We start from the raw sequence: 20,311 nt of genomic DNA, 5'->3' as shown, positions 1-20,311 counted from the left end.
GCTGGGATAGATAGATTCTTGCTGAAAATTGTGTTGCTGGAAAAGCGCAGCAGGTCAGGTAGCATCCAAGGAGCAGGAGAATCAACGTTTTGGGCATAAGCCCTTCTTCAGGAATGTCGATTCTCCTGCTCCTTGGATGCTGCCTGACCTGCTGCACTTTTCCAGCAACACATTTTTCAGCTCTGATCTCCAGCATCTGCAGTCCTCACTTTCTCCATAGATTGATTCTTGACCATTGAATTGAATTTATTGTCACGTGTACTGAGGCACAGTGAAAAGCTTTGCCTTGCAAGCAATACAGGCAGATCACAGTTAAGTAGCATAGATGGTAAATAGGTAAACAGTGGCAAAGGCAAAAACAAAAACACAGGTACAGGCGAATGTTAAGAGTTTGAGAGTCCATTCAGTATTCTAACAACAGCAGGGTAGAAACTGTTGCAAAACCGGCTGGTGCGTGTGTTCAGGTTCTGTACCTTCTCCTCGATGGTAGAGGTTATATAAAAACATTGCCAAGGTGGGATGGATCTTTGAGAATATTGGTGGCCTTTCCTTGACAGCAGGCCTGGTAGATGGATTCTATAGGTGGGAGGTTGGCCTTTGTGATTGTCCGGGCCAAGTTCACCACTCTCTATAACCGTCTCCAGTGAAGGAATCAAGGGTAATGGGGAAAATGTGACAAAGTGGGTGGAAGGAATATCACCTAAGCCATGATCCTACTGAATGGCAGAGCAGGCTTGAGGAGTTGAACGGCCCACTCCCCTCTTATTTCTTTGGGGTTAAGCTACCGTTCTGATACTCTGACCGGTCTTCTATATCATCCTGTAGTCTGAAGTTGCTTTCATTCTTTCTACCACATCAATTTGTGTCATTTGTAAGACTTTCTAATCATATCACCTACATTAATGTCTAGATAATTAATGTACACACAAAACAGTAAGAGACCCAACACCAAACCATGAGTGTGTAATGGTCACAGACTTCTAGTCACAAATCAAACCCTTTGACAATAATCTTCTGCTTCCAACCACCAAGTCAATTTTGGATCCAATTTTTAAAATTAGACCACAAGATACAGGAGCAGAACTGGGCCAGTCTATGAGATCTGCTCTGCCATTTGATCAGAGCTGATATGTTTCTCAACACCATTCTCCCCATAATCCCTCATCCCCTTACTAATTAAGAATCTGCCTTAAATGCATTCAATGACTTGGCCTCTACAGCCCTCTGCAGCAAGAACTTCCACAGATTAACTAGCCTCTGGCTGAAGAAATTCCTCCTCATCTCAGTTTTAAAGGTTTATCCCAACCACTAAGAAACAGAACCAGCAACAAAACTGGAAAATGACACTCCCAACCTCAGCAGATCCAGACACAAATAGCAAACAGGACAGAACACCAACAGTTAACCGGAGACACACTGATGATGTTAACCAGAATGGTGACAAAACTTACCAGCTTAGGGAGCAAGTCAAACTTATCCACAACCTGAGCTACAAATCTTCTTGAATACTCTGCATAACTTTAGCAAGACATCCTTGTTCCTGTACTCAATCCTCTCACCATGAAGCCTAAACATGGAGTTTGCCTTCTTTATTGCCTGCCGGACCTGCATACTTACCTTCACTGCCTCCTGCTCGAGAACAACCAGATTTCATGGAATATTCCCTTTATATGGGAATCTCTCTTATGTGGGACCTTGTCAAAACAAAGATCAAAGAACCTTTACAGCCCAGGAACAGGCACTTTGGCCCTCCAAGCCTGAGCCAATCCAAATCCACTGTCTAAACCTGTTGCCCAATTCCTAAGCATCTGCATCCCTCTGCTCCCCACCTACTCATGCATCTGTCCAAACGCACCTTAAATGAATCTACCGTGCCTGCCTCTACCACCTCTGCTGGCAACACGTTCAGGCACTTACCACCCTCAGTGTAAAGTACTTGCCACGTGTATCCCCCTTAAACGTTTCATCTCACGTTAACAGCATGACCTCTCGTTATTGAATCCCTCACCCTGGGAAAAAGCTTATCTTTATCTACCCTGTCTGTACCCTTCGTGATTTTGTAGACCTCAATCAGGTTTCACCCCCCACTTTCTTTTTTAAAAAAAAGTGAATATAATCCCAATCTACTCAACCTCTCTTCATAGCTAGCACCTTCCATACCAGGCAATATCCTCGTAAACCTTCTCTACATCCTCTCCAAAGCGTCCACATCCTTTGTTAATGTCGTGACCAGAACTGTATACGGTATTCCAAATGCAGCCGAACCAATGTCTTGTACAATTTTAACATGACTTGCCAGTTGTTATACTCAATACCCCGTCCAATGAAGGCAAGCATGCTATATGCCTCCTTGACCACTCTATCCACCCGTGCAGCAACCTTCAGGGTACAATGGACCTGCACTCCCAGATCTCTCTGCCCATCAACTTTTCCCAAGGCTCTTCTGTTCATTGTATAATTCGCTCTAGAAGTAGACTTGCCTAAATACATCACCTCACATTTGCCTGTATTGAACTCCATCTGCCACTTCTCCACCCAACTGTCCAGTCTATCTATATCCTCCTGTATTCTTTGACAGTCCCTTATGCTTTCTGCTACTCCACCAATCTTTGTGTCATCTGCAAACTTGCTGATCATTTATGTATATCACAAACAGTGGCCCCAGCACTGATCCCTGTGGAACACCACTGGTCACCTTTCTCCATTTCAAGAAACTCCCTACTGAAAAAGCCTTCTGAAAATCCAAATAAACCAGAAGTGTGTTGTACATTGGAACAGTATTGGAGAGTAGCTAGAGTCTAAAAGAATCTTGGAGAATAACGACCAATGTATCCACTATTTATAGGGTTACTTCCTTAAAAATATTCTGGGATAGAGTTTCTCTACTAAATCAGATTCTTTTTTCAGTTCTTCCCTCTCACTAAACCCTGTTCTCCCCATCCTTTTTGTTACACCTGGGTGTGTCCTTTGCCCAACCAAGGTCAGCTGTTTCATCAATAACCTTCCCTCCATCATAAAAGGTCAGACAACTTAAGGATGTTTGCTATGTTTACACAATGCTGAAAAGTTGCAAGTAAAATATGCATCACGCAAATGCCAGACAATGACAATCTCCAATAAAACAGACAAGCTTAAAACAGCCCTTGAGATTCAATGGTGTTACCATCACTGGATCCCCCAGCATCAACATCTTGGGGCTTTCCATACAAATACGATGGCTTTAAGAGACCAGAAGCCAGGAATATTGTAGTGAGTAAGTCATCTCTTGACTCCCCAAAACCTGTAAACCATCAACAACACACAAGACAAGAGTGTGTTGGAATACTCCCCAGTTGCTTGAATAAGTGATATTACAACAGCATGTAAGAACTTGAAATCATCCAGGGCAAAGAAAGCACTTGATTGGCACCACATCCACAAGCATCCACTCCCTTCACCACCGACGCTCAATAGTGGCAGCGTGCACTATCCACAAGATACACTGCAAAAATTCAAAGATCCTTTGACAGCAACTTCCAAATCAATGATCATTTCAATCTAGAAGGACTCCTGCAATTTCCCCTCAGAGCCACTCACCATCTTGACTTGGAAATGTATTGCCGGTTCTTTCACTGTTGCTGGTCAAAATCATGGAATTCTCTCCCCAAGAGCATTGTGGGTATACCTATAGCACATGGACTGCAGCAGTTCAAGAAAATAGCTCACCAACACCTTCTCATGGACAGCGAGGGATGGCAATAAATGTAGCTCAGTCAGCTATGCAAAGGGCCCACGAGTGAATACAAAAGAAGCACAATAGCCTCACTGTACACTGTCTCTACTGTAAGACCAGGACACAGTGTTCAAGGGCACAGCCTAGCAGTTTGTTCATGACTTATTTTGACTTGTACAAGACTTCCAGTTAATATGTTCAAACAGATCATCACTCTGGATCTGTTCGACAAACTACGTTGGGTCTAGACTCTGAAGTTTATCCTAAGGTATTAGACCATCATTCATGGAGTCCACATTCACTTTATTTCCTTGTGCTAAGTACTTTTACAATGTCTTCATGAAATTTAATGGACCATTGCTCTGCCCACAATGATATTTTCACCACAATCCCAACAAGAAGCTTCAATACAATTATCAGTGAATAATATTCTAATTGCCATCTAATTGCTGTTATGATTTACAGCAAACATAAAAGTAAATTCATATAGAATTCTTTTAAACATTGATGTCATTTTACTGGACATAGAAATAATAAGTGCTCATGAATTCAAATTTGGTGAACAGCAGACTACAAATGGACTTCTTTGTTAAACAGCTTGTACATTTTGAACTGGGTGTTCCTGCCTCTGAATGTTCAGTCTTCTCTTGAAATAATGATTATCATGCAGAAACATAACTTAGCAACTGCAGAGGAATTGCCTAAAGATATGCAATTTACAAGAGAAAATTTGTTGCTCTCTGGACTGAACTGTGAGCTCAATTCAGAAAGTAACAGAAAATACTGCTATGCAATACATGGGTGAGCACAGCAGGGATTTTGAGCTGGCATTTCAACAAACACAAAGATCACTGGATTAGAGGGAGGGATGAAGGAACAGAAAATGGGTAACACTTTACTAAATGGAGAAGGGGGGGCCGAGGGGTAGGTCTTGGAAAAGTACACAATAAAAGACCCAGAAGAGAGGCAAGGCAGACAAGGATTTTCATTATGCCTTGGCTAGAAGCCGAGGAAAAACACAGGACTGCAGACTAAGAACACAATGTCACAAAGCTTTCCAATTCAGCCATCAAGTTTCAAAAAACATTATCAGCTGGAAACTTCATGACAGTTTAAGTAAGTCAATCACAACCATTTAAGACGAGCAATACTTTTTTAAAAAAGGACCACTTAAAGCTCTGTTACAGACCAAAGCAGCATAAAACTGAACACAGAAGTCCCCACTTTAACATATATCCTAAAAATCTGGTTTGGACTTTTCATTGAGTACTTAAATCCAAATCATTCCATTGTCCAAACTGATCAAAACCCACCAAAGGATTTAAATGTTGAAGGCTAATAGTAACAATACACAATTTCATGTTTAGGATGTAGAAATCACCTTGGGAAGGTATGGCATGCCTCGAATCCTTTGCACCATCTTCTCTCCTTCAGGGTGGATCTTAGCAACGTGCTTCCACATCCTATCCCAGGTGGCCTCATCAACAGGGAGTCCCCCTCGGTTTATGTAGAAAGGAACCCCTTCATCCCGGAATTCCTCATCACCATCCTCACCCTGGTCCTCATCTCTCTGGATATTCCTTTCAACGCTGACAGGTCCCACGCTGGCTGACCGCCTCCTAACAATGGAAGCATCCCCTCTCCCCCCTGGCATTGCTAATGCTTTTACTTTTAAATGAAAGAAACCCTCCCCTCTTCGCCTACTTACTTGGACAATAAACTGAAAGCACAGATCAACATGATTCGGTGCAAAAACAAAGGGCGTGTGAACTGATTAGAAATCAATGAAGTGAAGTATATGCAGACAAGTGCAAAGCCCCTTGCAATACCCCTCCATGACTGACCGACCTAGTCCAGGCTAACCCCAGCGCCGCTACCTCCCGGAGTCCTCGCTTTGTATCCACTCGGTCACATCACTGGCGTCATGACCACGCCCACTCGTGTCCTTTCGGCTCCACCATTGGTTAGAATGGTTTGAGGGGCGGGGATACACAGGCGCACACCGCGTTCAGACCGAAGCATTACGTCACTGACTGCGCCCCTTGCCAGTGTAATCCGTGTCTGAGTGATCCGGATCATTAGAGCGGGTCCCGGTGTAATCTGTGTCTGAGTGATCCGGATCATTAGAGCGGGTCCCGGTGTAATCCGTGTCTGAGTGATCCGGATCATTAGAGCGGGTCCCGGTGTAATCTGTGTCTGAGTGATCCGGATCACTAGAGCGGGTCCCGGTGTAATCCGTGTCTGAGTGATCCGGATCATTAGAGCGGGTCCCGGTATAATCTGTGTCTGAGTGATCCGGATCACTAGAGCGGGTCCCGGTGTAATCCGTGTCTGAGTGATCCGGATCATAAGAGCGGGTCCCGGTGTAATCCGTGTCTGAGTGATCCGGATCACTAGAGCGGGTCCCGGTGTAATCCGTGTCCGAGTGATCCGGATCATTAGAGCGGGTCCCGGTGTAATCCGTGTCTGAGTGATCCAGATCATTAGAGCGGGTCCCGGTGTAATCTGTGTCTGAGTGATCCGGATCACTAGAGCGGGTCCCGGTGTAATCCGTGTCTGAGTGATCCGGATCATAAGAGCGGGTCCCGGTGTAATCCGTGTCTGAGTGATCCGGATCATAAGAGCGGGTCCCGGTGTAATCCGTGTCTGAGTGATCCGGATCATTAGAGCGGGTCCCGGTGTAATCCGTGTCTGAGTGATCCGGATCATTAGAGCGGGTCCCGGTGTAATCCGTGTCTGAGTGATCCGGATCATTAGAGCGGGTCCCGGTATAATCTGTGTCTGAGTGATCCGGATCACTAGAGCGGGTCCCGGTGTAATCCGTGTCTGAGTGATCCGGATCATAAGAGCGGGTCCCGGTGTAATCCGTGTCTGAGTGATCCGGATCACTAGAGCGGGTCCCGGTGTAATCCGTGTCTGAGTGATCCGGATCACTAGAGCGGGTCGCGGTGTAATCCGTGTCTGAGTGATCCGGATCATTAGAGCGGGTCCCGGTGTAATCCGTGTCTGAGTGATCCGGATCATTAGAGCGGGTCCCAGTGTAATCTGTGTCTGAGTGATCCGGATCACTAGAGCGGGTCCCGGTGTAATCCGTGTCTGAGTGATCCGGATCATTAGAGCGGGTCCCGGTGTAATCCGTGTCCGAGTGATCCGGCTCAACAGAGCGGGTCCCGGTGTAATCCGTGTCTGAGTGATCCGGATCATTAGAGCGGGTCCCGGTGTAATCCGTGCCTGAGTGATCCGGATCACTAGAGCGGGTCCCGGAGTAATCCGTGTGTGAGTGATCCGGATCACTAGAGCGGGTCGCGGTGTAATCCGTGTCTGAGTGATCCGGATCACTAGAGCGGGTCCCGGTGTAATCCGTGTCTGAGTGATCCGGATCATGAGAGCGGGTCCCAGTGTAATCCGTGTCTGAGGGATCCGGATCATTAGAGCGGCTCCTGGTGTAATCCGTGTCTGAGTGATCTGGATCATTAGAGCGGGTCCCAGTGTAATCCGTGTCAGAGTGATCCGGATCGTTAGAGCGGGTCCCAGTGTAATCCGTGTCTGAGTGATCCCGATCATTAGAGCGGGTCCCAGGGTAATCCGTGTCTGAGTGATCCGGATCATTAGAGCGGGTCCCGGTGTAATCCGTGTCTGAGTGATCCGGATTATTAGAGCGGGTCCCAGGATAATCCGTGTGTGAGTGATCCGGATCATTAGAGCGGGTCCCGGTGTAATCCGTGTCTGAGTGATCCGGATCATTAGAGCGGGTCCCAGTGTAATCCGTGTCTGAGTGATCCCGATCATTAGAGCGGGTCCCGGTGTAATCCGTGTCTGAGTGATCCGGATCATTAGAGCGGGTCCCAGTGTAATCCGTGTCTGAGTGATCCCGATCATTAGAGCGGGTCCCGGTGTAATCCGTGTCTGATAGATCCGGATCATTAGAGCGGGTCCCAGTGTAATCCGTGTCTGAGTGACCCCAACCATTAGAGCGGGTCCCGGTGTAATCCGTGTCTGAGTGATCCGGATCATTAGAGCGGGTCCCGGTGTAATCCGTGTCTGAGTGATCCGGATCATTAGAGCGGGTCCCGGTGTAATCTGTGTCTGAGTGATCCGGATCATTAGAGCGGGTCCCGGTGTAATCCGTGTCTGAGTGATCCGGATCATTAGAGCGGGTCCCGGTGTAATCTGTGTCTGAGTGATCCGGATCACTAGAGCGGGTCCCGGTGTAATCTGTGTCTGAGTGATCCGGATCACTAGAGCGGGTCCCAGTGTAATCCGTGTCTGAGTGATCTGGATCATTAGAGCGGGTCCCAGTGTAATCCGTGTCTGAGTGATCCCGATCATTAAAGCGGGTCCCGGTGTAATCCGTGTCCCTGTGATCCGGATCATTAGAGCGGGTCCCGGTGTAATCCGTGTCTCAGGGATCCGGATCATTAGAGCGGGTCCCGGTGTAATCCGTGTCTGAGTGATCCCGATCATTAGAGCGGGTCCCAGTGTAATCCGTGTGTGAGTGATCCGGATCATTAGAGCGGGTCCCGGTGTAATCCGTGTGTGAGTGATCCGGATCATTAGAGCGGGTCCCGGTGTAATCCGTGTCTGAGTGATCCCGATCATTAAAGTGTGTCCCGGTGTAATCCGTGTCTGAGGGATCCGGATCATTAGAGCGGGTCCCGGTGTAATCCGTGCCTGAGTGATCCCGATCATTAGAGTGTGTCCCGATGTAATCCGTGTCTAAGGGACCCGGAACGTTAGAGCGGGTCGCGGTGTAATCCGTGTCTGAGTGATCCGGATCATTAGAGCGGGTCCCGGTGTAATCCGTGTCTGAGTGATTCGGATCATTAGAGCGGGTCCCGGTGTAATCCGTGTCTGAGTGATCCGGATCATTAGAGCGGGTCCCGGTGTAATCCGTGTCTGAGTGATCCCGATCAGTTGAGCGGGTCCCAGTGTAATCCGTGTCTGAGTGATCCGGATCATTAGAGCGGGTCCCGGTGTAATCCGTGTCTCAGGGATCCCGATCATTAGAGCGGGTCCCAGTGTAATCTGTGTCTGAGTGATCTGGATCATTAGAGCGGGTCCCGGTGTAATCCGTGTCTCAGGGATCCCGATCATTAGAGCGGGTCCCAGTGTAATCCGTGTCTGAGTGATCCGGATCATAAGAGCGGGTCCCGGTGTAATCCGTGTCTGAGTGATCCGGATCACTAGAGCGGGTCCCGGTGTAATCCGTGTCTGAGTGATCCGGATCACTAGAGCGGGTCGCGGTGTAATCCGTGTCTGAGTGATCCGGATCATTAGAGCGGGTCCCGGTGTAATCCGTGTCTGAGTGATCCGGATCATTAGAGCGGGTCCCAGTGTAATCTGTGTCTGAGTGATCCGATTCACTAGAGCGGGTCCCGGTGTAATCCGTGTCTGAGTGATCCGGATCATTAGAGCGGGTCCCGGTGTAATCCGTGTCCGAGTGATCCGGCTCAACAGAGCGGGTCCCGGTGTAATCCGTGTCTGAGTGATCCGGATCATTAGAGCGGGTCCCGGTGTAATCCGTGCCTGAGTGATCCGGATCACTAGAGCGGGTCCCGGAGTAATCCGTGTGTGAGTGATCCGGATCACTAGAGCGGGTCGCGGTGTAATCCGTGTCTGAGTGATCCGGATCACTAGAGCGGGTCCCGGTGTAATCCGTGTCTGAGTGATCCGGATCATTAGAGCGGGTCCCAGTGTAATCCGTGTCTGAGGGATCCGGATCATTAGAGCGGGTCCCGGTGTAATCCGTGTCTGAGTGATCCGGATCATTAGAGCGGGTCCCAGTGTAATCCGTGTCTGAGTGATCTGGATCATTAGAGCGGGTCCCGGTGTAATCCGTGTCTGAGTGATCCCGATCATTAGAGCGGGTCCCAGTGTAATCCGTGTGTGAGTGATCCGGATCATTAGAGCGGGTCCCAGGGTAATCCGTGTCAGAGTGATCCGGATCGTTAGAGCGGGTCCCAGTGTAATCCGTGTCTGAGTGATCCCGATCATTAGAGCGGGTCCCAGGGTAATCCGTGTCTGAGTGATCCGGATCATTAGAGCGGGTCCCGGTGTAATCCGTGTCTGAGTGATCCGGATCATTAGAGCGGGTCCCAGTGTAATCCGTGTCTGAGTGATCTGGATCATTAGAGCGGGTCCCAGGGTAATCCGTGTCAGAGTGATCCGGATCGTTAGAGCGGGTCCCAGTGTAATCCGTGTCTGAGTGATCCCGATCATTAGAGCGGGTCCCAGGGTAATCCGTGTCTGAGTGATCCGGATCATTAGAGCGGGTCCCGGTGTAATCCGTGTCTGAGTGATCCGGATTATTAGAGCGGGTCCCAGGATAATCCGTGTGTGAGTGATCCGGATCATTAGAGCGGGTCCCGGTGTAATCCGTGTCTGAGTGATCCGGATCATTAGAGCGGGTCCCAGTGTAATCCGTGTCTGAGTGATCCCGATCATTAGAGCGGGTCCCGGTGTAATCCGTGTCTGAGTGATCCGGATCATTAGAGCGGGTCCCAGTGTAATCCGTGTCTGAGTGATCCCGATCATTAGAGCGGGTCCCGGTGTAATCCGTGTCTGATAGATCCGGATCATTAGAGCGGGTCCCAGTGTAATCCGTGTCTGAGTGACCCCAACCATTAGAGCGGGTCCCGGTGTAATCCGTGTCTGAGTGATCCGGATCATTAGAGCGGGTCCCGGTGTAATCCGTGTCTGAGTGATCCGGATCATTAGAGCCGGTCCCAGTGTAATCCGTGTGTGAGTGATCCGGATCATTAGAGCGGGTCCCAGTGTAATCCATGTCTGAGTGATCCGGATCATTAGAGCGGGTCCCAGTGTAATCCGTGTCTGAGTGATCCCGATCATGAGAGCGGGTCCCAGTGTAATCCGTGTCTGAGGGATCCGGATCATTAGAGCGGCTCCTGGTGTAATCCGTGTCTGAGTGATCTGGATCATTAGAGCGGGTCCCAGTGTAATCCGTGTCTGAGTGATCCCGATCATTAAAGCGGGTCCCGGTGTAATCCGTGTCCCTGTGATCCGGATCATTAGAGCGGGTCCCGGTGTAATCCGTGTCTGAGTGATCCGGATTATTAGAGCGGGTCCCGGTGTAATCCGTGTCTGAGTGATCCCGATCATTAGAGCGGGTCCCAGTGTAATCCGTGTGTGAGTGATCCGGATCATTAGAGCGGGTCCCGGTGTAATCCGTGTGTGAGTGATCCGGATCATTAGAGCGGGTCCCGGTGTAATCCGTGTCTGAGTGATCCCGATCATTAAAGTGTGTCCCGGTGTAATCCGTGTCTGAGGGATCCGGATCATTAGAGCGGGTCCCGGTGTAATCCGTGCCTGAGTGATCCCGATCATTAGAGTGTGTCCCGATGTAATCCGTGTCTAAGGGACCCGGATCGTTAGAGCGGGTCGCGGTGTAATCCGTGTCTGAGTGATCCGGATCATTAGAGCGGGTCCCGGTGTAATCCGTGTCTGAGTGATTCGGATCATTAGAGCGGGTCCCGGTGTAATCCGTGTCTGAGTGATCCGGATCATTAGAGCGGGTCCCGGTGTAATCCGTGTCTGAGTGATCCCGATCAGTTGAGCGGGTCCCAGTGTAATCCGTGTCTGAGTGATCCGGATCATTAGAGCGGGTCCCGGTGTAATCCGTGTCTCAGGGATCCCGATCATTAGAGCGGGTCCCAGTGTAATCCGTGTCTGAGTGATCTGGATCATTAGAGCGGGTCCCGGTGTAATCCGTGTCTCAGGGATCCCGATCATTAGAGCGGGTCCCAGTGTAATCCGTGTCTGAGTGATCCCGATCATTAGAGCGGGTCCCGGTGTAATCCGTGTCTGAGGGATCCGGATCATTAGAGCGGGTCCCAGTGTAATCCTTGTCTGAGGGATCTGGATCATTAGAGCGGGTCCCGGTGTAATCCGTGTCTGAGTGATCCGGATCATTAGAGCGGGTCCCGGTGTAATCCTTGTCTGAGGGATCTGGATCATTAGAGCGGGTCCCGGTGTAATCCGTGTCCCTGTGATGCGGATCATTAGAGCGGGTCCCGGTGTAATCCGTGTCCGAGTGATCCGGATCATTAGAGCGGGTCCCGGTGTAATCCGTGTCTGAGGGATCCAGATCATTGGAGCGGGTCCCGGTGTAATCCGTGTCCCTGTGATCCGGATCATTAGAGCGGGTCCCGGTGTAATCCGTGTCCCTGTGATCCGGATCATTAGAGCGGGTCCCGGTGTAATCCGTGTCTGAGAGATCCGGATCATTAGAGCAGGTCCCAGTGTAATCCGTGTCCCTGTGATCCGGATCATTAGAGAGGGTCCCGGTGTAATCCGTGTCTGAGTGATCCGGATCATTAGAGCGGGTCCCGGTGTAATCCCTGTCCCATGATCCGGATCATTAGAGCGGTCCCGGTGTAATCTGTGTCTGAGTGATCCGGATCAATAGAGTGGGTCCCGGTGTAATCCGTGTCTGAGTGATCCGGATCAATAGAGCGGGTCCCGGTGTAATCTGTGTCTGAGTGATTCGAATGATTAGAGCGGATCCCGGTGTAATCCGTGTCTGAGTGATCCGGATCATTAGAGCGGGTCCCAGTGTAATCCGTGTCTGAGTGATCCCGATCATTAGAGCTGGTCCCGGTGTAATCCGTGTCTGAGGGATCCGGATCATTAGAGCGGGTCCCAGTGTAATCCGTGTCTGAGTGATCCGGATCATTAGAGCGGGTCCCGGTGTAATCCGTGTCTGAGTGATCCCGATCATTAAAGTGTGTCCCGGTGTAATCCGTGTCTGAGGGAAGCGGGTCCCGGTGTAATCCGTGTCTGAGTGATCCGGATCATTAGAGCGGGTCCCGGTGTAATCCGTGTCAGAGTGATCCGGATCATTAGAGCGGGTCCCGGTGTAATCCGTGTCTGAGGGATCCGGATCATTAGAGCGGGTCCCGGTGTAATCCGTGTCTGAGTGATCCGGATCATTAGAGTGGGTCCCGGTGCAATCCGTGTTTGAGTGATTCGGATCCTTAGAGCGTGTCCCGGTGTAATCCGTGTCTGAGTGATCCGGACCATTAGAGCGGGTCCCGGTGTTATCCGTGTCTGAGTGATCCGGATCATTAGAGCGGGTCCCGGTGTAATCCGTGTCTGAGTGATCCGGATCATTAGAGCGGGTCCCGGTGTAATCCGTGCCTGAGTGATCCGGATCATTAGAGCGGGTCCCGGTGTAATCCGTGTCTGAGGCATCCGGATCATTAGAGCGGGTCCCGGTGTAATCCGTGTCTGAGTGATCCGGATCATTAGAGCGGGTCCCGGTGTAATCCTTGTCTGAGTGTTCCGGATCTTTAGAGCGGGTCCCGGAGTAATCCGTGTCTGAGTGATCCGGATCATTTGAGCAGATCCCAGTGTAATCCATGTGTGAGTGATCTGAATCATTAGAGCAGGTCCCGGTGTAATCCGTGTCCGAGAGATCCGGATCATTAGAGCGGGTCCCAGTGTAATCCGTGTCTGAGTGATCCTGATCATTAGAGCTGGTCCCGGTTTAATCCGTGTCTGAGGGATCCGGATCATGAGTGCGGGTCCCGGTGTAATCCTTGTCCCTGTGATCCGGATCATTAGAGCGGGTCCCGGTGTAATCCGTGTCTGAGTGATCTGGATCATTAGAGCGGGTCCTGGTGTAATCCGTGTCTGAGTGATCCCGATCAGTTGAGCGGGTCCCAGTGTAATCTGTGTCTGAGTGATCCGGATCATTAGAGCGGGTCCCGGTGTAATCCGTGTCTCAGGGATCCCGATCATTAGAGCGGGTCCCAGTGTAATCCGTGTCTGAGTGATCCGGATCATTAGAGCGGGTCCCGGTGTAATCCGTGTCTCAGGGATCCCGATCATTAGAGCGGGTCCCAGTGTAATCCGTGTCTAAGTGATCCCGATCATTAGAGCGCGGGTCCCGGTGTAATCCGTGTCTGAGTGATCCGGATCATTAGAACGGGTCCCGGTGTAATCCTTGTCTGAGGGATCTGGATCATTAGAGCGGGTCCCGGTGTAATCCGTGTCTGAGTGATCCGGATCATTTGAGCGGGTCCCGGTGTAATCCGTGTCTGAGTGATCCAGATCATTAGAGCGGGTCCCGGTGTAATCCTTGTCTGAGGGATCTGGATCATTAGAGCGGGTCCCGGTGTAATCCGTGTCCCTGTGATGCGGATCATTAGAGCGGGTCCCGGTGTAATCCGTGTCCGAGTGTTCCGGATCATTAGAGCGGGTCCCGGTGTAATCCGTGTCTGAGGGATCCAGATCATTAGAGCGGGTCCTGGTGCAATCCGTGTCTGAGTGATCCGGATGATTAGAGAGGGTCCCGGTGTAATCCGTGTCCCTGTGATCCGGATCATTAGAGTGGGTCCCGGTGTAATCTGTGTCTCAGGGATCCCGATCATTAGAGCGGGTCCTGGTGCAATCCGTGTCTGAGTGATCCGGATCATTAGAGAGGGTCCCGGTGTAATCCGTGTCTGAGTGATCCGGATCATTAGAGCGGGTCCCGGTGTAATCCCTGTCCCATGATCCGGATCATTAGAGCGGTCCCGGTGTAATCCGTGTCTGAGTGATCCGGATCACTAGAGCGGGTCCCAGTGTAATCCGTGTCTGAGTGATCCGGATCATTAGAGCGGGTCCCAGTGTAATCCGTGTCTGAGTGATCCCGATCATTAGAGCGGGTCCCAGTGTAATCCGTGTCTGAGTGATCCCGATCATTAGAGCGCGTCCCGGTGTAATCCGTGTCTGAGTGATCCGGATGATTAGAGCGGGTCCCGGTGTAATCCGTGTCTGAGTGATCCCGATCATTAGAGCGGGTCCCAGTGTAATCCGTGTGTGAGTGATCCGGATCATTAGAGCGGGTCCCGGTGTAATCCGTGTCTCAGGGATCCCGATCATTAGAGCGGGTCCCAGTGTAATCCGTGTCTAAGTGATCCCGATCATTAGAGCGCGGGTCCCGGTGTAATCCGTGTCTGAGTGATCCGGATCATTAGAACGGGTCCCGGTGTAATCCTTGTCTGAGGGATCTGGATCATTAGAGCGGGTCCCGGTGTAATCCGTGTCTGAGTGATCCAGATCATTAGAGCGGGTCCCGGTGTAATCCTTGTCTGAGGGATCTGGATCATTAGAGCGGGTCCCGGTGTAATCCGTGTCCCTGTGATGCGGATCATTAGAGCGGGTCCCGGTGTAATCCGTGTCCGAGTGTTCCGGATCATTAGAGCGGGTCCCGGTGTAATCCGTGTCTGAGGGATCCAGATCATTAGAGCGGGTCCTGGTGCAATCCGTGTCTGAGTGATCCGGATCATTAGAGAGGGTCCCGGTGTAATCCGTGTCCCTGTGATCCGGATCATTAGAGTGGGTCCCGGTGTAATCTGTGTCTCAGGGATCCCGATCATTAGAGCGGGTCCTGGTGCAATCCGTGTCTGAGTGATCCGGATCATTAGAGAGGGTCCCGGTGTAATCCGTGTCTGAGTGATCCGGATCATTAGAGCGGGTCCCGGTGTAATCCCTGTCCCATGATCCGGATCATTAGAGCGGTCCCGGTGTAATCCGTGTCTGAGTGATCCGGATCACTAGAGCGGGTCCCAGTGTAATCCGTGTCTGAGTGATCCGGATCATTAGAGCGGGTCCCAGTGTAATCCGTGTCTGAGTGATCCCGATCATTAGAGCGGGTCCCGGTGTAATCCGTGTCTGAGTGATCTGGATCATTAGAGCGGGTCCCGGTGTAATCCGTGTCTGAGTGATCCGGATGATTAGAGCGGGTCCCGGTGTAATCCGTGTCTGAGTGATCCCGATCATTAGAGCGGGTCCCAGTGTAATCCGTGTGTGAGTGATCCGGATCATTAGAGCGGGTCCCGGTGTAATCCGTGTCTGAGTGATCCTGATCATTAGAGCGGGTTCCAGTGTAATCCGTGTCCCTATGATCCGGATCATTAGAGCGGGTCCCAGTGTAATCCGTGTCTGAGGGATCCGGATCAATAGAGCGGGTCCCAGTGTAATCCGTGTCTGAGTGATCCTGATCATTAGAGTGGAGCCCGGTGTAATCCGTGTCTGAGGGATCCGGATCATTAGAGCGGGTCCCAGTGTAATCTATGTCCCATGATCCGGATCATTAGAGCGGGTCCCAGTGTAATCCATGTCCCTGTGATCCGGATCATTAGAGTGTGTCCCAGTCTAATCCGTGTCTGAGGCATCCGGATCATTAGAGTGGGTCCTAGTGTAATCCGTGTGTGAGTGATCCGGATCATTAGAGTGGGTCCCGATGTAATCCATGTCTGAGGGATCCGGATCAATAGAGCGGGTCCCAATGTAATCCGTGTCTGAGTGATCCGGATCACTAGAGCGGGTCCCAGCGTAATCCGTGTCTGTGTGATCCGGATCATTAGAGCGGGTCCCGGTGTAATCCGTGTCTGAGTGATCCAGATCATTAGAGCGGGTCCCGCTGTAATCCGTGTCTGAGTGATCCCGATCATTAGAGTCGGTCCCGGTGTAATCCGTCTCTGTGTGATCCGCTCACTAGAGCGGGTCCCAGTGTAATCCGTGTCTGAGTGATCCGGATCACTAGAGCGGGTCCCAGTGTAATCCGTGTCTGAGTGATCCTGATCATAGAGCGGGTCCCAGTGTAGTCCGTGTGTGAGTGATCCGGATCATTAGAGCGGGTCCCAGTGTAATCCGTGTCTGAATGATCCGGATCATGAGAGCAGGTCCCAGTGTAATCCGTGTCTGTGTGATCCTGATCACTAGAGCGGGTGCCAGTGTAATCTGTGTCTGAGTGATCCGGATCACTAGAGCGTGTCCCAGTGTAATCTGTGTCCGAGTGATCCTGATCACTAGAGCGAGTCCTGTAATCTGAGTCGGAGTGATCTGGATTACACTGGAATGACACAGATTACACCTGGACCTGTTCTAGCGATCCGGATCATTAGAGCGGGTCCCAGTGTAACCTGTGTCCCACTGATCCAGATCCCTAGAGCGGGTCCCACTGTAACCTGGATTGGAGTGATCCTGTTACAATGAGTGCCAGGTGCAATCTATATTTATTGGGTCCCGATGTAATCCAAATTGGAGTGATCCTGTTGGGGTGGGTTTCAGGTATAATACTGATCGAGTGGGTCCCACTGTAATGGGATTGGTGTATTCCGGGTGGAGTGGGTCCTGGTATAATCCAAATAGAGTATTTCCCAAATTATGCCAGATGAGTGTAATCTGTTGAGACTGGGTCCCAATAAATCTGATCATTGTAATCTGCGCAGAAAGAAACTCAGTAAATCAGAATCAGTTGTTTTCTGGTCAGGGTTGGAGTGGTCTCTATTAATTCAACTCAGTATTAATCCAATTGGGATTGAAGATTTTCAGTAAATCTAGATTAATGTCGTAATGTTACAGGGGTCCAGCGAAATCCAGATCAGAGTAATTTGAGTGAAGTGATAAACAACATCACAATCTGTTTGGAGGTGCTCGACGAATCTGGTTCGGTGTAATCCAGTTACCAGTGAACCAATGGACTCAGTGGAAGGTGATCTTTTTTACTCAGTCATGGGCTGAGGACATCGCTGGCTAAACTGGCATTTATTGCCCATCCCAGATGGCAGTTAAGAGTCAACCAAACCACATTGCTGAGAGTCTGGAGTCACATGTAGGCCAGACTAGGTACAGAGGACAGTTTCCTTACTGAAAAGACGTTAATGAAGCAAATTGTTTTTTTCGCAATAATTGACGTGTCATCATTAGACTTTTAACTACAGATTTTTTATGGAATTCAAATTCCACCATCCGCCATGGAGAGATTCTAATCCGTGTCGCCAGAACATTTCCTGGGTCTCTGGATTAACATTCCAGCGATAATACCACTAGGCCATCACCTCATCACTGGACAAGTGAGGTCCAACAAATCCAGATCAGTGTGATCCAAAATTTGGATCAGTGTAAACCATTTGAAAGGGACCCAGTGAATTTGGATCAATGCAATCTGATTGAAGGGGATCTGATGGATCTGGATCAGTATAATCTGGTGGAAGGGGACCTGGTGAATCTGGATTAGTACAATCAGTTAGAGATAACCTGGTGAATCCAGACCAATGTAATCTGGTTAAAGGGGACACAGTGAATCTGGACTAGTACAATCAGTTAGAGAGGACCTGGTGAATCCAGATCAGTGTAATCTGGTTAAAGGGGACCCAGTGAATCCAGATCAATAGGGAGTGTTTATAGGGATATGGGTCAAGTGCTGGCAAATAGAACTAGATTAATTTATGACATCTGGTCGGCATGGACGAGTTGGACCAAGGGAGAACCCAGAGTCTAGATTAGAGTGGTGCTGGAAAAGCGCAACAGGTCAGGCAGCATCCGAGGAGCAGGGAAATCGACATTTCGGGCAAAAGCCCTTCATCAGGGGAACCCAGTGAATGTGGATCAATCGAATCCGTTTCTAGGGAACCTGGGCTCTTTATTACACCTCAACGACGAACAAAAGGAAATCCCAGAGGCTCGCTCGATTTAATTAGTTGTTAATCACAGCTCGGCCATCGGATTGTTTACACCAATGTCTAGTCTCATCAATTGGCTATTTCTGAACATTATACTCCGTTTTTTCCCGTCTTTCTCTTGGCCTCGTTGCAGCTCAAGTGCACCCTCCTCATTCCTGAGGAAGGGCTTGTGTCCGAAACGTCGATTCTCCTGTTCCCTGGAGGCTGCCTGACCTGCTGCGCTTTTCCAGCAACACATTTTCAGCTCCGCAGCTCAAGTGCTTGACTGAGGTATTTTTGTGTCCCTCGCTTCAGGAACCTATTTTCAGATTAGCTGCCTGACCTGCTGCGCTTTTCCAGCAACACATTTCTCAGCTCTGATCTCCAGCATCTGCAGTTCTCACTTTCTCCTAGTTGATTTTAACCTACTGCGAGGAGGCCTTCCTTGAAGAAGCTCTCTTCCTCCCTCTACAAGGATCTCAGTGAGTCCCTCTCTCGCTGCACTTCCCAGGAAGGAAAAGAAGGGCCTTATGCCTGAAACATCGATTCTCCTGCTCCTTGGATGCTGCCTGACCTGCTGCGCTTTTCCAGCAACACATTTTCAGCTCCGCAGCTCAAGTGCTTGACTGAGGTATTTTTGTGTCCCTCGCTTCAGGAACCTATTTTCAGATTAGCTGCACATCGTTAATCACAACTTTTTTTCGCAGCCCGTTGACACACAAATTCAAAACTGGATGATCGCGGGCGAAAACGAAAGAAGGCGGGGTTTGGGCTCTCACGCAGGCGCGTTGCCGCCCTTCAGCCGGGCCCGTGCGCTGCGCAACCGCACATCGGCCATCCAGGATGCAGTGGGCGGGGAGAAGGTTTCAGCGCAGGCGCTTAATGACGTTTACGGGAGGGTGCAAAGGTCTGGCGCAGGCGCGTTGGAGTTGGCGGGCGGGTCGGTTGGTAAGGGGACGCTGCTGTGAGGCTTTTGCAGTTACCAAGGGAGACGGTGTGAAGCTGTGGATACGGCAACGCTGAGCGTCCCAGGAGGAGGATCGATCTGACATCCGCGGCAAGTAGGAGACACCAGCTCAGGTAAAGAGATCAGGAGGGTTCCCCTACCTGGGGTGACCACCCCCCTGTCAATGCCCATTGGAAAGTGAGTCGGGTGAAGTTGGGTCCAGGCTGGGCGGTTTGGGTAGGCCCGGGATCCGGGTCAGTGCAGACATAAACTGGGAGGTTCACTTAGCCCATGCTGCCATTGATCCACATCCACCAATATCATCTATTGTATCTGTTGCTCCCGATGCGGTCTCCTCTACATTGGGGAGACTGGGCGCCTCCTAGCAGAGCGCTTTAGGGAACATCTCCAGGACACCCGCACCAATCAACCACACCGCCCCGTGGCCCAACATTTCAACTCCCCCTCCCACTCTGCCGAGGACATGGAGGTCCTGGGCCTCCTTCACCACCGCTCCCTCACCACCTGACGCCTGGAGGAAGAACGTCTCATCTTCTGCCTCGGAACACTTCAACCCCATGGCATCAATGTGGACTTCAACAGTTTCCTCATTTCCCCTTTCCCCACCTCACCCTAGTTAATAGAACATAGAAGAATACAGCGCAGTACAGGCCCTTTGGCCCTCGATGTTGTGCCGATCCAAGCTCACCTAACCTACACTAGCCCACTATCCTCCATATGCCTATCCAATGCACGTTTAAATGCCCATAATGAGGGAGAGTCCACCACTGCTACTGGCAGGACATTCCATGAACTCACGACTCGCTGAGTAAAGAACCTACCCCTAACATCTGTCCTATACCTACCACCCCTTAATTTAAAGCTATGCCCCCTCGTAATAGCTGACTCCATACGTGGAAAAAGGTTCTCACGGTCAACCCTATCTAATCATCTTGTACACCTCTATCAAGTCACCCCAGATCTTCTTTTCTCCAATGAAAACGACCCCAAGTGCTTCAGCCTTTCCTCATACGATCTTCCTACCATACCAGGCAACATCCTGGTAAACCTCCTCTGCACCCGTTCCAGTGCCTCCACATCCTTCCTATAGTATGGCGACCAAAACTGCACACAATACTCCAGATGCGGCCGCACCAGAGTCTTATACAACTGCAACATGACCTCAGGACTCCGGAACTCAAT

General features: G+C 50.4%; 2 protein-coding genes across 4 annotated transcripts in view; one reads left to right on the top strand and one right to left on the bottom strand.

Moving 5' to 3' along the window:
• Positions 1-5,868, bottom strand: part of vash1 (vasohibin 1) — a 67,862-nt gene extending 61,994 nt beyond the window's left edge. For both annotated transcript variants that reach the window (XM_087989549.1, XM_087989550.1), the window contains exon 1: positions 5,094-5,868. In XM_087989549.1, the coding sequence (XP_087845675.1) occupies positions 5,094-5,366 (273 nt within the window). In that variant the 5' untranslated portion in view covers positions 5,367-5,868. The remainder of the gene's footprint in view (positions 1-5,093) is intronic.
• Positions 5,869-19,109: 13,241 nt separating this feature from the next.
• ttll5 (tubulin tyrosine ligase-like family, member 5) overlaps positions 19,110-20,311 on the top strand; it is a 451,975-nt gene continuing 450,773 nt past the window's right edge. For both annotated transcript variants that reach the window (XM_087989544.1, XM_087989543.1), the window contains exon 1: positions 19,110-19,242. The gene's annotated coding sequence lies outside the window, so the exon portion shown is untranslated. The remainder of the gene's footprint in view (positions 19,243-20,311) is intronic.

This window comes from Chiloscyllium plagiosum, unplaced genomic scaffold (assembly GCF_037043375.1).
Source record: "Chiloscyllium plagiosum isolate Xiang-an unplaced genomic scaffold, Cpla_swu_hap1 HiC_scaffold_8, whole genome shotgun sequence".
In the NCBI taxonomy this organism is placed as follows: Eukaryota; Metazoa; Chordata; class Chondrichthyes; order Orectolobiformes; family Hemiscylliidae; genus Chiloscyllium; species Chiloscyllium plagiosum.
The sequence above is the reverse complement of the archived record's forward strand: the minus strand, read 5'-3'. Positions and strand labels throughout refer to the sequence as shown.